General features: G+C 47.5%; 1 protein-coding gene across 1 annotated transcript; it reads left to right on the top strand.

Moving 5' to 3' along the window:
• Positions 1-6,715: 6,715 nt before the first annotated feature.
• On the top strand, positions 6,716-13,560 carry LOC139273623 (zinc finger protein 436-like). The gene is made up of 2 exons (XM_070890589.1): positions 6,716-6,767; positions 12,170-13,560. The coding sequence occupies exon 2, from the start codon at positions 12,279-12,281 to the stop codon at positions 13,311-13,313; it is 1,035 nt and encodes a 344-aa protein (XP_070746690.1). The 5' UTR covers positions 6,716-6,767; positions 12,170-12,278; the 3' UTR covers positions 13,314-13,560.
• The last annotated feature ends 84 nt before the right edge of the window (positions 13,561-13,644 follow it).

The following is a 13,644-nucleotide window of genomic DNA, read 5'->3' on the forward strand; positions in this document are numbered from 1 at the left end:
GGGCTCCGATTTGGTTAATATGTTTCCGGGTAGGGATCTGTTTTAGAAACATAGAAACATAGAAAAATAGGTGCAGGAGCAGGCCATTCGGCCCTTCGAGCCTGCACCGACATTCAATAAGATTATGGCTGATCATTCCTTCAGTAGCCCTTTCCTGCTTTCTCCCTATACCCCTTGATCCCCTGAACCGTAAGAGCCATATCTAACTCCCTCTTGAATATATCCAGTGAACTGGCATCAACAACTCTCTGCGGCAGGGAATTCCACAGGTTAACAACTCTCTGAGTGAAGAAGTTTCTCCTCATCTCAGTCCTAAATGGCCTACCCCTTATCCTAAGACTATGTCCCCTGGTTCTGGACTTCCCCAACATCGGGAACATTCTTCCTGCATCTAACCTGTCCAGTCCTGTCAGAATCTTATATGTTTCTATGAGATCCGCTCTCATCCTTCTAAACTCCAGTGAATAAAGGCCCAGTTGATCCAGTCTCTCCTCATCCCTGGAATCAGTCTGGTGAACCTCGCTGCACTCCCTCAGTAGCAAAAACGTCCTTCCTCAGACTAGGAGACAAAAACTGAACACAATATTCCAGGTGAGGCCTCACTAAGGCCCTGTACAACTGCAGCAAGACCTTCTTGCTTCTATATTCAAATCCCCTAGCTATGAAGGCCAACATACCATTAGCCTTCTTTACCGCCTGCTGTACCTGCGTGCCCACTTCCAGTGACTGATGAACCATGACACCCAGGTCTCGTTGCACCTCCCCTTTTTCTAGTCTGCCGCCATTCAGATAATATTCTGCCTTTGTGTTTTTGCCCCCAAAATGGATAATCCCACATTTATCCACATTATACTGCATCTGTCATGCATTTGCCCACTCACCTAACCTGTCCAAGTCACCCTGCAGCCTCTTAGCGTCCTTCTCACAGCTCACACCGCCACCCAGTTTAGTGTCATCTGCAAACTTGGAGATATTACACTCTATTCCTTCATCCAAATCGTTAATGTATATTGTAAAGAGCTGGGGTCCCAGCTCTCCACTAGTCACTGCCTGCCATTCTGAAAAAGATCCGTTTATCCCGACTCTCTGCTTCCTGTCTGCCAACCAGTTCCTTATCCATGTCAGTATATTACCCCCAATACCATGTGCTTTGATTTTGCACAACAATCTCTTGTGCGGGACCTTGTCAAAAGCCTTCTGAAAATTCCAAATACACCACATCCACTGGTTCTCCCTTGTCCACTCTGCTAGTTACATCCTCAAAAAATTCCAGAAGATTCGTCAAGCATGATTTCCCTTTCATAAATCCATGCTGACTTGATCCGATCCTGTCACCGCTTTCCAAATGCGCTGCTATTTCGTCCTTAATGATCGATTCCAACATTTTCCCCACTACTGATGTCAAGCTAATTGGTCTATAATTACCCGTTTTCTCTCTCCATCCTTTTTAAAAAAAAGTGGTGTTACATTAGCTACCCTCCAGTCCATGGGAACTGATCCAGAGTCAATAGACTGTTGGAAAATGATCACCAATGCATCCACTATTTCTAGGGCCACTTCCTTGAGCACCCTGGGATGCAGACTATCAGGCCCCGGGGATTTATCGGCCTTCAATCCCATCAATTTCCCTAACACAATTTCCCGCCTAATAAGGATATCCTTCAGTTCCTCCTTCTCATTAGACCCACTGACCCCTACTACCTTCGGAAGGTTATTTGTATCTTCCTTAGTGAAGACAGAACCAAAGTATTGGTTTAATTGGTCTGCCATTTCTTTGTTCCCCATTATAATTTCACCTGAATCCGACTGGAAGGGACCTACATTTGTCTTTACTAATCTTTTTCTCTTCACATATTTATCGAAGCTTTTGCAATCAGTTTTTATGTTCCCTACAAGCTTCCTCTCGTACTCTATTTTCCCCCTCTTAATTAAACCCTTAGTCCTCCTCTGTTGAATTCTAAATTTCTCCCAATCCTCAGGTTTGTTACTTTTTCTAGCCAATTTATATGTCTCTTCCTTGGCTTTAACACCACCCTTAATTTCCTTTGTTAGCCATGGTTGAGCCACCTTCCCAGTTTTATTTTTACTCCAGACAGGGATGTACATTTGCTGACGTTTATCCATGTAATCTTTAAATGTTTGCCATTGCTTATTCACCGTCAACCCTTTAAGTATCGTTTGCCAGTCTATTCTAGCCACGTCACACCTCATACCGTTGAAGTTACCTTTCCTTAAGTTCAGGACCCTAGTTTCCGAATTAACTTTGTCACTCTCCATCTTAATAAGGAATTCCACCATATTATGGTCACTTTTCCCCAAGGGGCCTCGCACAACAAGATTGCTAATTAGTCCCTTCTCATTACACAATACCCAGTCTAGGATGGCCAGCTCCCTGGTTGGTCCTCGACATATTGGTCTAGAAAACCATCCCTAATACACTCCAGGAAATCCTCCTCCACATCATTGCTACCAGTTAGGTTAGCCCAATCAATGTGTAGATTAAAGTCGCCCATGATTACTGCTGTACCTTTATTGCACACCTCCCTTATTTCTTCTTTGATGCTGTCCCCAACCTCACTACTACTATTTGGTGGTCTGTACACAACTCCCACTAGCGTTTTCTGCCCTTTGGAATTCCGCAGCTCCACCCATACCGATTCCACATCATCCAGGCTAATGTCCTTCCTTACAATTGCATTGATTTCATCTTTAACCAGCAACGCCACCCCGCCTCCTTTTCCTTTCTGTCTATCCTTCCTCAATGCTGAATACCCTTGGATGTTGAGTTCCCAGCCTTGGTCCACCTGCCTCGGGCCATGTCTCCATGATGCCAATCACATCATATCCGTTAACTGCTATCTGTGCAGTTAATTCATCCACCTTATTCCAAAACTCCTCGCATTGAGGCACAGAGCCTTCAGGCTTGTTTTTTTTAACACACTTTGCCCCTTTCGAATTTTGCTGTAATGTAGCCCTTTTTGTTTTTTGCCTTGGCTTTCTCTGCCCTCCACTTTTACTTTTCTCCTTTCTATATTTTGCTTCTGCCTCCTTTTTATTTCCCTCTGTCTCCCTGCATAGGTTCCCATCCCCCTGCCATATTAGTTTAACTCCTCCCCAACAGCACTACCAAACACTCCCCCTAGGATATTGGTTCCGGTCCTGCCCAGGTGCAGATCATCCGGTTTGTACTGGTCTCACCACCCCCAGAGGTGGGACCAGTACAAAGTTCAGTTCAGGGTTGGGTTTTAGGGTTGGTTTTCATTCATCGGTTGTTTGGGTTGTGCTTAAGTTTTTAGGGGTGGGTGTTACCGTGTTTTGGGCAGTGGCGGAGGGGGGGGGGTGTTGTTACCATGTTTTCGGCAGTGAGGGGTGGTGTTACCGTGTTTTGGGCAGTGGGGGTGTAAATGTGGATTCTTTTCCCTCAATCTGGTACAGCGAAATCACAGTCGAATACCGATTCTGCTTTAAACAAAGCAAGCTTTTATTTCAAAAGCAAATCCCGATCGGGGACTTTATCAGACAGAAGGAATGCAACTCTGATAGATCGCACTCACTTCCTACGGACAAAGTGATGTTACATTGTAAAGGCACGACGGTTATACATTTTCGGAAAATGATAAGATACAATATGAGTGACATCCTAGTTCAGCCTATCCTCTTTGATCCCTCTTTCCCTTTGTCCACTCATAAGCCGATCTAAGAATGGTCTGATTTTACACAAAGGCCCATTATTCTCTTACTGTTAATGTTTCAGGTTAGCAATGTGAGTTAGTACGACCTTGAGGTTTGTTTTGCAAGCTGTGGGTTTTGTTTCAAAATGTGTTAGTGTTGTAACATTTTGCAGTCTCGAGTCTGAGATGTCATGGCTATTCCTCCATGAATTCTTTGTTAGCTTACACTGTCCCTATACAATTCCCACGTTCTCAACTTGTATGTCTCTATACATTTTTAAACATTCACAGGGGGTGGTGTTACCATGTTTTGAGAGTGGAGGGGGGATGTTACCGTGTTTTGGGCAGTGGTGGGGGGGCGTTGGTGGCTGGGGTTAATTGTTGTGATTGGTGGGATAGTGTCTTGGGTCAATCGGTGGTTTGTGTGTTTGGGCCTAGTGCTGATGATCAGCCTTGGCTGGATTTCTGTGTGGCTCGGGAGGGAGGCGGGTTGGAGCAGAGGTCCTGTTGTTCCCGGTGAAGGGATCAGTCTCTGGGTTTTTTAGGGGGTTGATTTTAAGTCGTTGTTACGTTCTTTGGGGAGATTTAGTTTTGTACTTTGGTGGACTGACTTTTATTTTTGGATTTTTAATTTAATTATTTAATAATAAAAAAAATTACATTGTGGTAACTATTTTTAGGTGAGGGTTCTTTTTATGAATGATTGGGCTGTAGGGTGGGGAAGGGGATTATCAATGACTGGGCTGTAGGGTGGGGAAGGGGGATTATGGGCCTTAAATTGTGAATGGTTTTGGTGGGTTGATCAGGATCCGTGCCGTGTTGACTGACCACGTGGGGCGGGTGGGGAATTTAGGAAGCATTTTTTTCTTGTTTTTCAATTTATTTTTGTATGTGTACACTACGGTTCGACGGCAATAATTATCGGTTGGGGGTGGGTGAGGTCAGGGGGACAACAAGGGCGAACAGAGAAATCACGGTACCACAGCAGACAATTATCTTATTTAGTTCTAGTTAGTAGTACAATTAGAGCTGGTACAGGAAAGATTTTTTTTAGAAGCGGAGAAAAATGAGAGGTTTTTTTAAAGACAGCACCGTGGATCTGAAATCTGGATAGAGTGAGAGAGAAATCCACCAGGGAGGGGGGAGAAAAAGGTCAGAGGGGGATTTTTTGGGGGAGGATTTATACTCCCTTCACGATCCGTCGTCTAGGTGGCTGATTGTAGTCTATAGTCCTAACGTTTCACATTTACTCGGGCTTCATCTGAGGCCAGGAAAAGCAAACGGGTGCGGGGGTGGGGGGGGGGTTAGTGTGGTGGGGGTTCAAGAGTCACGCGAGTTTTCGATCGAAAAACGTACAGTGAGAGGTTATGGAGAATTTAGAGCTCCTTACCTTCCACTAGGTCAGTCAAAACGAGAAGGGCTGTGAGGAGGGAAAAGAACTATTTAAACCTTTGTTTCTCTCAATGATCAGGTGTTAATTGTTTGCTTTGTCTGGTCTTCTGGTTCTTCTTTCTCCTTCTGATGTGTTCTCTCTGTGTGGTCTGTTGTCCTACCTGTTAGGTGAAAATGTAGAGTCCGCCTTCTCTTTGTTAGTGTGTAGTATGTGATGCCTCACCTAGTTGAATGTCCATGGTTTGGAGTGGGGATTTTTTGTTAGGCGGGGTCGAATGTTTTAATTTCTTAGTGGTTTGTTTGTTTCCTTTCTGCCGTATATCTCATTTTCCCTTACTTTTCATAAATATTTTTTTGATTTAAATAATTTTTAAAAATGTATTAAAAAAAATTTAGTTATTGTTTAGGGGTTGGTTCTGTTATATTTTTATTACTGTCTTAGTTTTGCTATCTGTTTTTATATTTCGAGCTAGTTTACTTTCATAGTCTATCTTCCCTTTCTTAATCATTTTTTGTCATTCTTTGCTGGTTTTTAAAAGCTTCCCAATCTTCTGTCCTCCCATTAGTTTTGACCACTTTGCATGCCCTTGTTTTTAATTGGATACCATCCTTTATTTCTTTAGTTAGCCACAGATGGCTATTTTTCCTTTTAACCCTTTCCTCCTCACTGGAATATATTTTTCTTGAGAGTTATGAAATAGCTCCTTAAATGTACACCACTGTTCATCAACCGTCCGACACTTTAATCTATTTTCCCAGTCCACTTTAGGCAACTCTGCCCTCATACCTTTGTAGTCTCCTTTATTTAAACTTCGTACGCTGGTTTGAGATCCAACTTTCTCACCCTCCATCTGAATTTGAAATTCAACCATGCTATGGTCACTCATTCCAAGGGGATCCTTTACTAGGAGATTGTTTATTAATCCTGTCTCATTACACAGGACTAGATCTAAGATAGCCAGCCTCCGGTTGGTTCCGTTACATACTGCTCAAGGAACCCGTCCCTTATGCACTCTATGAACTCTTCCTTAAGGCTACCCTGACCAATTTGATTTGTCCAATCAATACGGAGGTTATAATCACCCATGGTTATTGCTGTTCCCTTTTTACAAGCACACACTATTGGTTTATACTCCGACCAACAGAGTTGCTACTGTTAGGGGGCCTATAGACTACGGCCACCAGTGACTTTTTCCCCTTATTATTCCTTATCTCCACCCAAACTGTTTCAACATCCTGATCATTTGAGCCAATGTTGTCTCTCACTATTGCAGTGATTCCATCCTTTATCAACACAGCTATTTTGTTTCCCTGGAGTTCCTATTATGAATTTCAGAAACTTCGGTGCCAAGTGGACCAGGTGTTTAAAGGTCATTCATTTCCCTCTTTCCATGTTGCTGTTAGTTAAAGGTACAGAGATTGATTTCCCCCTCATTATGCATCTTTAGTAGTTAAACAAAAATCCTTCCTGTTCGTAGTGAGTCACACTCTGCATTGGGAGAGATGGCTGGTGACTTCAGCCTTTAAAATACTCCTCTTGTTCAAATCCCTGTGTAAAGAATGTAAAGCCCTTACTCTACAGCATGAAACCATATGAGGCACATTCTGGGGACAAGGTCACTCTGTGATCTGCTCTCTTTATTTACAGGACTCCAAAGACGATGACCCTGTGTGGGACCTCCCTTTTTATACCTGTGTGATCAGGTAAGGAGTGTCTCTCTCAAGTTCACTCCATGTGGTCAAGATGTGCATCTAGGTTGAATGTATACAGTAATACAGTGGTGTTACATTGTGGTTACATACATGACATCACCTCCGCCACCCCCCCCCCCCCCCCCAAAGTCATATTGGGATCATAGGTCTAGTCTTTCAGGTGGTCTACGCTCACTCGTGGAGCGCTGCAGTTGGGGCTCTGGTTGTTGGACACTGACGTGAGTGTCTGTCACCTGTGGTGATTCGGGCCTCTCCGGGCTGACCGCAGGGACTGTGCATTCTTCTGATTGCTCTTGTTGCTCGTTCACTGGCGGTGTTGTGAAACCCATCTCATGGTCTTCTTCAGGTTCCTCCGTGTCGGTGCTGAACATTTTTTTTTACTTGGTCCAGATGCTTACGGCATATCTGACCATTGTTGAGTTTTACCACGATGACCATATTCCTCTCTTTGTCAATTACAGTGCCCTCAAGCCATTTGGGCCCCATGGCGTGATTGAGGACGAATACAGGATCATTTATTTCTATACACCTCCCCCCTCGAATTACAGTCATGGTACTCATTTTGAGACTTGCGCTTGCCCTCAACTATGTCGGTCAGGACTGGGTGAATGAGGGACAGCTGAGTTTTGTGTCCGTTTCATTAGTAGCTCTGCGGGCGGGACCCCCGTGAGCGAGTGCGGACGGGATCTATAGGCCAGCAGGAGGCGCGACAGACGGCATTGTAGGGAGGGTCCTTGAATCCTGAGCAACCCTTGCTTAATGATTTGGACCGCACGTTCCGCCTAGCCATTGGAGGCCGGCTTGAACGGCGCAGTCCTGACGTGGTTGATGCCATTGTCCGACATAAACTCTCGGAATTCGTAGCTTGTGAAACATGGTCCGTTATCACTAACCAGGATGTCCGGCAAGCCATGGGTTGCAAAGATCGCATATAGGCTTTCCACAGTGGTGGATGACATGCATGAATTCAGAATGATGCACTCGAACCATTTCGAATACGCATCTACCACAATAAGGAACATCTTACCCATGAACGGGCCCGCATAGTCAACATGAATGCTTGACCATGGCCTGGTGGGCCAGGGCCACGGGCTGGGCGGGGCCTCCCTGGGGGCATTGCCCGGCTGGGCACACGTGTGCCTGCGAACACAATGTTCCAGGCCACCAAACGTGTGACCGGCAATAGCCTTCATCAGCACAATGCCTGGGTGCTCGCTGTGGAGTTCCCTGATGAATGCCTCCCTGCCCTTCTGGGGCATAACTACCCGGCTGCCCCATAGTCGGCTTGGATGGAGAGCTCATCCATCCGTCTGTGGAACGGTCTGACCTCCTCAGGGCATGCTCCGTGTGCGGGCGCCCAATCCCCAGTCAGGACACATTTCTTAATCAGGGATAGGAGGGGATCTCTGTTTGTCCAGATTTTGATCTGGCAGGCTGTGATGGGGGAGCCTGCGCTGTCAAAGGCATCGACAGCCATGACCATCTCGGCACTTTGCTCCGCTGTCCCCTCAGTGGTGGCCAGTGGAAGCCTGCTGAGCGCGTCAGTGCAATTTTCAGTGCTGGGCCGGTGCCGGATGGAGTAGTCATAGGCAGCCAGCGTGAGAGCCCATCGCTGTATGTGAGCTGATGTGTTGGCATTGGTGGCCTTGCTGTCTGACAATAGGGATGTTAATGGCTTGTGGTCCGTCTCTAATTCAAACTTCCTACCAAAGAGGTACTGATGCATTTTTTTTACACCATAGACACACGCAAGCGCTTCCTTCTCGACCATCCCATATCCCCGTTCTGCTTGAGAGAGCGACCTGGAGGCATAAGCCACAGGTTGTAGTTGACCCTCAGCATTGCCCTGCAGCAACACGCACCCAACCCCATAGGACGATGCATCACATGTCAGAACCAATTTTTTTACAGGGGTCGTACAGGGTCAACAACTTGTTTGAACAAAGTAGGTTTCGCGCCTGATCAAAAGCCCGTTCCTGACAGTCCCCCCAAAACCAATCGCAACCTTTATGCAGGAGCACGTGTAGCGGCTCCAACAACATGCTCAAGTTCGACAGAAAGTTCCCGAAATAGTTCGAGTCCCAGGAATGAACGCAACTCCGATGTGTTGCAGGGCCTGGGTGCTCGTCGAATCGCCTCTGTTTTGGATTCGGTGGGCCGAATCCCATCTGCAGCAACCCTCGTGCCCAGAAACTCAACCTCAGGAGCTAAGAACAGACATTTAGACTTCTTGAGTCGCAGGCCTACCCGGTCCAGTCGGCATAGCACCTCCTCCAGGTTGTGGAGATGTTCCTCGGTGTCTCGATCCGTGATGAGGATGTCGTCCTGGAATACGATCATTCCAGGAATGGATTTAAGCAGACTTTCCATGAATCATTGAAAAATTGCGGCCGTTGATCTAATGCCAAACGGGCACCTGTTATAAACGAACAGTCCCTTGTGCGTGGTGATGGTGGTCAGTAGTTTAGATTCGTCGGCCAGTTCCTTGGTCATATAGGCTGAAGTGAGGTCAAACTTGGTGAACAGCTTGCAGCGTGGCGAAGAGGTCCTCTGCTGTCGGGAGCGGGTATTGATCTTGTAGGGACACCAGATTGATGGTGGCCTTGTAGTCTCCACAGATCCTGACAGAGCCATCCTCTTTTAGGACGGGCATGATGGGGCTCGTCCAGTCGCTGAATTCAACAGGCGAGATGATGCCCTCTCTCAACAACCGGTCCAATTCGCTCTCGATCTTTTCCCGCATCACATATGGCACCGCTCTGGCTTTGTGGTGCACTGGCCTGGCGTCTGGGGTGATGTGTATCACTACCTTAGTGCCTTTGAAAGTCCCGACGCCCGGTTGGAATAGTGAATCGAATTGTTGTAGGACTTGTGAGCACGAACTTCGCTCCACAGACGACATTGCGTGAACATCCCCCCCATTTCCAGTTCATCTCGGCTAACCAGCTCCTCCCCAACAGTGCTGGACCATTGCCCGGGACAATCCAGAGCGGCAGCCGATTCACTATCCCATTAGGTGTGACAGCCAACATTGCACTGCCTAGTACCGGAATGATTTCTTTGGTGTAAGTCCGTAATTGTGTCTATATGTGCTAATTTGGGTCTGTTGGCTTTAAGTGGCCATAGCTTCTCAAATTGCTGAACGCCCATGAGTGACAGGCTGGCCCCAGTGTCCAGCTCCATGCGTACAGGGATGCCGTTTAATAAAATGCTCATCATCATTGATGGCGTTCTGGTGTATGAGCTGTGAATATTCGCCACATGGACCCGCTAAGCTTCGGCATCCATCGATTCGCCCCAAAAGTCATCCTGCCTCAAAGAACCCTCTCCTGGTCCATCGCCTCATATATTAGTCTGGTTGCAGGCTTCCTGCACATTTGAGCTAAATGGCCACTGAGATTACAGTTCCTGCAGACAAACTGTTGAAATCTGCAAGATCTAGCTGAGTGTTTTCCCCCACACCTCCAGCATGAGTTAAAGTTTCTATTGTTGGGAACAAAGGGACTATGGCCAGGCATTCCTCGCTGACTGTCCCTTTGACTGCTCTTAAGTACCCTATTAGTGGGTGTCAATGGCCCCGTCCCGAGCCACATTGTCCACTGTGATGGCGTGAATGTCCGTTCAGCCTGCCATTGTCTCTGTTACAGTCCTACTCTGGGGTCTATTGCTGCCTGGGGAATGTTGGACTGCCCCTGCCTGCCTGAGTCACATTGATGATGTTGACTCCCTGATCCATCACCGCGTTAGAGGCAGAGTTGCGCGCGTATATTATTTTCGTGTCTTCCTCCCCCGCCATGAAAGTTTGAGCCATCAACGCCGCCGCTTCTAAGGTCAAATCCTTGGTCTCAATTAATTTGTGGAAAATTCCCGCATGACCGATGCCCTCGATAAAGAAATCCCTTAGCAAATCCCCGTGCAGGCGTCTGTGAACTTAGAGGCTGGCCAAACGCCAGAGGTCCGCTACGAAGTCCGGTATGCTCTGTCCTTCATGACGTCAGTGGGTGTAGAATCTGTGTCAGGCTATATGTGTGCTACTCGCCGGTTTGAGGTGCTCCCCGATCAATTCAGTAAGTTCTTCAAAGGTTTTGTCCGCCGGCTTTTCGGGTGCTGGTAAGTCCTTCATGAGCATGTAAGTCTTTGGTCCGCAGCCGGTCAAAAGATGAGCCCTTCGCTTGTCAGCCGCTGCATCATCTAGCCATTCTTTCGTAATGAAGCTTTGCTGAAGCCTCTCGACAGAATCGTCCCAGTCTTCCCCAGCACAGTACCGTTCCTCTGTGCTACCGGTGGCCATTCACGTGAATTCCCGTTTCTTGTCGCCAATGTAAAGTCCTTACTCTACAGCATGAAACCACACGAGGCACATTCTGGGGACAAGGTCACTCTGTGACCTGCTCTCTTTATTTGCAGGACTCCAAAGATGATGACCCTGTGTGGGACCCCTCTTTTTACACCTGTGTGATCAGGTAAGGAGTGTCTCCCACAAGTTCACCCCTTGTCAAGGTGTGCATCTAGGTTGAGTGTATACAGTAATACAGTGGTGTTACATTGTGGTTACATACATGACACCCTCCAAGGCCTTGCCCCTCCCTATCTCTGTAATCTCCTCCAGCCCGCCAACCCTCTTAATAAGGAGAAATAATTTTCAGTGTCAGAAACCAGAGTGGAGTTGAGGTAGAAGATCAGCCATGATATTACTGAATGGTGGAGCAGGCTCGAGGGGCCAATGGGCCTAATCCTGCTCCAATTTCTTGTGTTCTTAAAGGGTAATGGAAATGCAGAACTCGATGTTTCCCATATAACTGAGGCTGGGGGCCAATTGATCAGGCTCAAGGGGCCGAATGGCCTATTCCTGTTTCTATGTTCCTACTTACAGTGACGACTTTTGTAAACAGCTTTTACAGGGGTTTAGAAGGAGAGGATACGCTGAGGGGATTAAACCTGGGCCCCTCCTGTTAATGTGACTCAGTCACACTGGTCGGTGCCTTTACCCACTGAGCCATTGGGAGGAGGCTCCAGTGACCCTGCTGGAAAATGCACGTGTGAGGCCTCAGGTGAGGACAGGGGAATAGCTTGTCGACACTCACTGTCGAGGTTCACACGTGGACATTGGGCACATGGGTCACATATTGGAGAGAAACTGGTGAGTGTAGAACTGAACCCAGCCAGAGTCAGCACCTTCAGGGGAGGAGAACCAGTGAGTGTAGAACTGAACCCAGCCAGAATCAGACATTAGTGAACCAGTTGGGTTTTTACGACAATTCGGTCGCTTTCATGGTCACTTTGTTCTAGTGCCAGCCCCACAAATTAGCAGGCTCATTAAGTTCAAATTACTAATCTGCCTCTTTGTTTTCTCTCTCACACTCCCTTTTTCCTGTTTTAAATTAATTTTACAGGGTATTAGAAGGGGAGGATTTGCAGACGGGAAACTCAAATCGCAGACCGCATCAAGATCTGACAGCGTCACTCGATTCATCGGGACCCGAATATCATTGGCCTCTCAATATGGAAGCAAAAAGCACCGTTGACAATGGGGAGAAAGTGTACACATGTTCTTTGTGTGGACAAGGCTTCAGCCAAATCTCTGGCCTATTGAGACACAAGCGCAGTCACACCGGGGAGAGGCCGTTCACCTGCTCCGAGTGTGGGAAGGGATTCGCTCGTTCATCCCACCTTCTGATACACCAGCGAGTTCACACTGACGAGAGACTTTTTAAATGTCCGGACTGTGGGAAGAGCTATAAACATTCCGGGGAACTGACGTACCATCAACGTGTTCACAGTGGGGAGAGACCGTTCAGGTGCTCTCACTGCGGGACTGGGTTCAGTCGATCATCTAAACTCGCTATACACCAGCGCACTCACACTGGGGAGAGGCCGTTCACCTGCTCTGTGTGTGGGAAAGGATTCAGTCGGTCAGGTAGCCTGCTGAGACACCAGCGAGTTCACACTGGGGAGAGGCCGTTCACCTGCTCGGAGTGTGGGAAGGGATTCACTCGGTCATCTGACCTGCTGAAACACCGAGTGCACACCGTGGAGAGGCCCTTCACCTGCTCTGATTGTGGGATGGGATTCACTCAGTCATCCAACCTTCTGAGACACCAGCGTATTCACACTGACGAGAGACCTTTTAAATGCCCGGACTGCAGGAAGTGCTATAAAAGTTCAGCGGAACTGAGCTGCCATCAATGTGTTCACACTGGGGAGAGATCGTTCAGGTGCTCCGTGTGTGGGAAGGGATTCATTCGGTCATCCGACCTTCTGAGACACCAGCGAGTTCACACTGCAGAGAGGCTGTTCACCTGCTCCGAGTGTGGGAAGGGATTCGTTCAGTCATCCGACCTTCTGAGACACCAGCGCACTCACACTGGGGAGAGACCGTTCACCTGCTCAGAGTATGGGAAGGGATTCACTCGGTCATCCTTCCTCACTGAACACCAGCGCATTCACACTGGGGAGAGGCCGTTCACCTGCTCAGAGTGTGGGAAGGGATTCACTCAGTCTTCGATCCTGCTGAAACACCAGCGAGTTCACAAGTGACTGCAGAGGTGGGATTCTGCTGCTCTTGCTACTGTTAATCACATCCCGGACTGAACCATGTTCATTCTGACAGTTGGTTTATTTTTCTGCTGATGACTCCTATAACTGGGCTGGAGTTTAATATTCTGGATGAATGGGAAATAAATCAGCTTTGCTTTTCACACATTGCTGTGGATTTTTGTCTTTCCCACCTGAGTGTTTAGCATCACCTGGCGAACTCAGAGGACAATCTGGGGGGAGGATTGTACGGTGGGAACAGAACTTCAGCCTGGACACAGTCCTTCAGGGCCACACTGAGGGGGCCAAATGGCACTTTGGTCTTTCTCGTCTA

The sequence above is a fragment of the Pristiophorus japonicus genome, chromosome 9, assembly GCF_044704955.1.
Source record: "Pristiophorus japonicus isolate sPriJap1 chromosome 9, sPriJap1.hap1, whole genome shotgun sequence".
In the NCBI taxonomy this organism is placed as follows: domain Eukaryota; kingdom Metazoa; phylum Chordata; class Chondrichthyes; family Pristiophoridae; genus Pristiophorus; species Pristiophorus japonicus.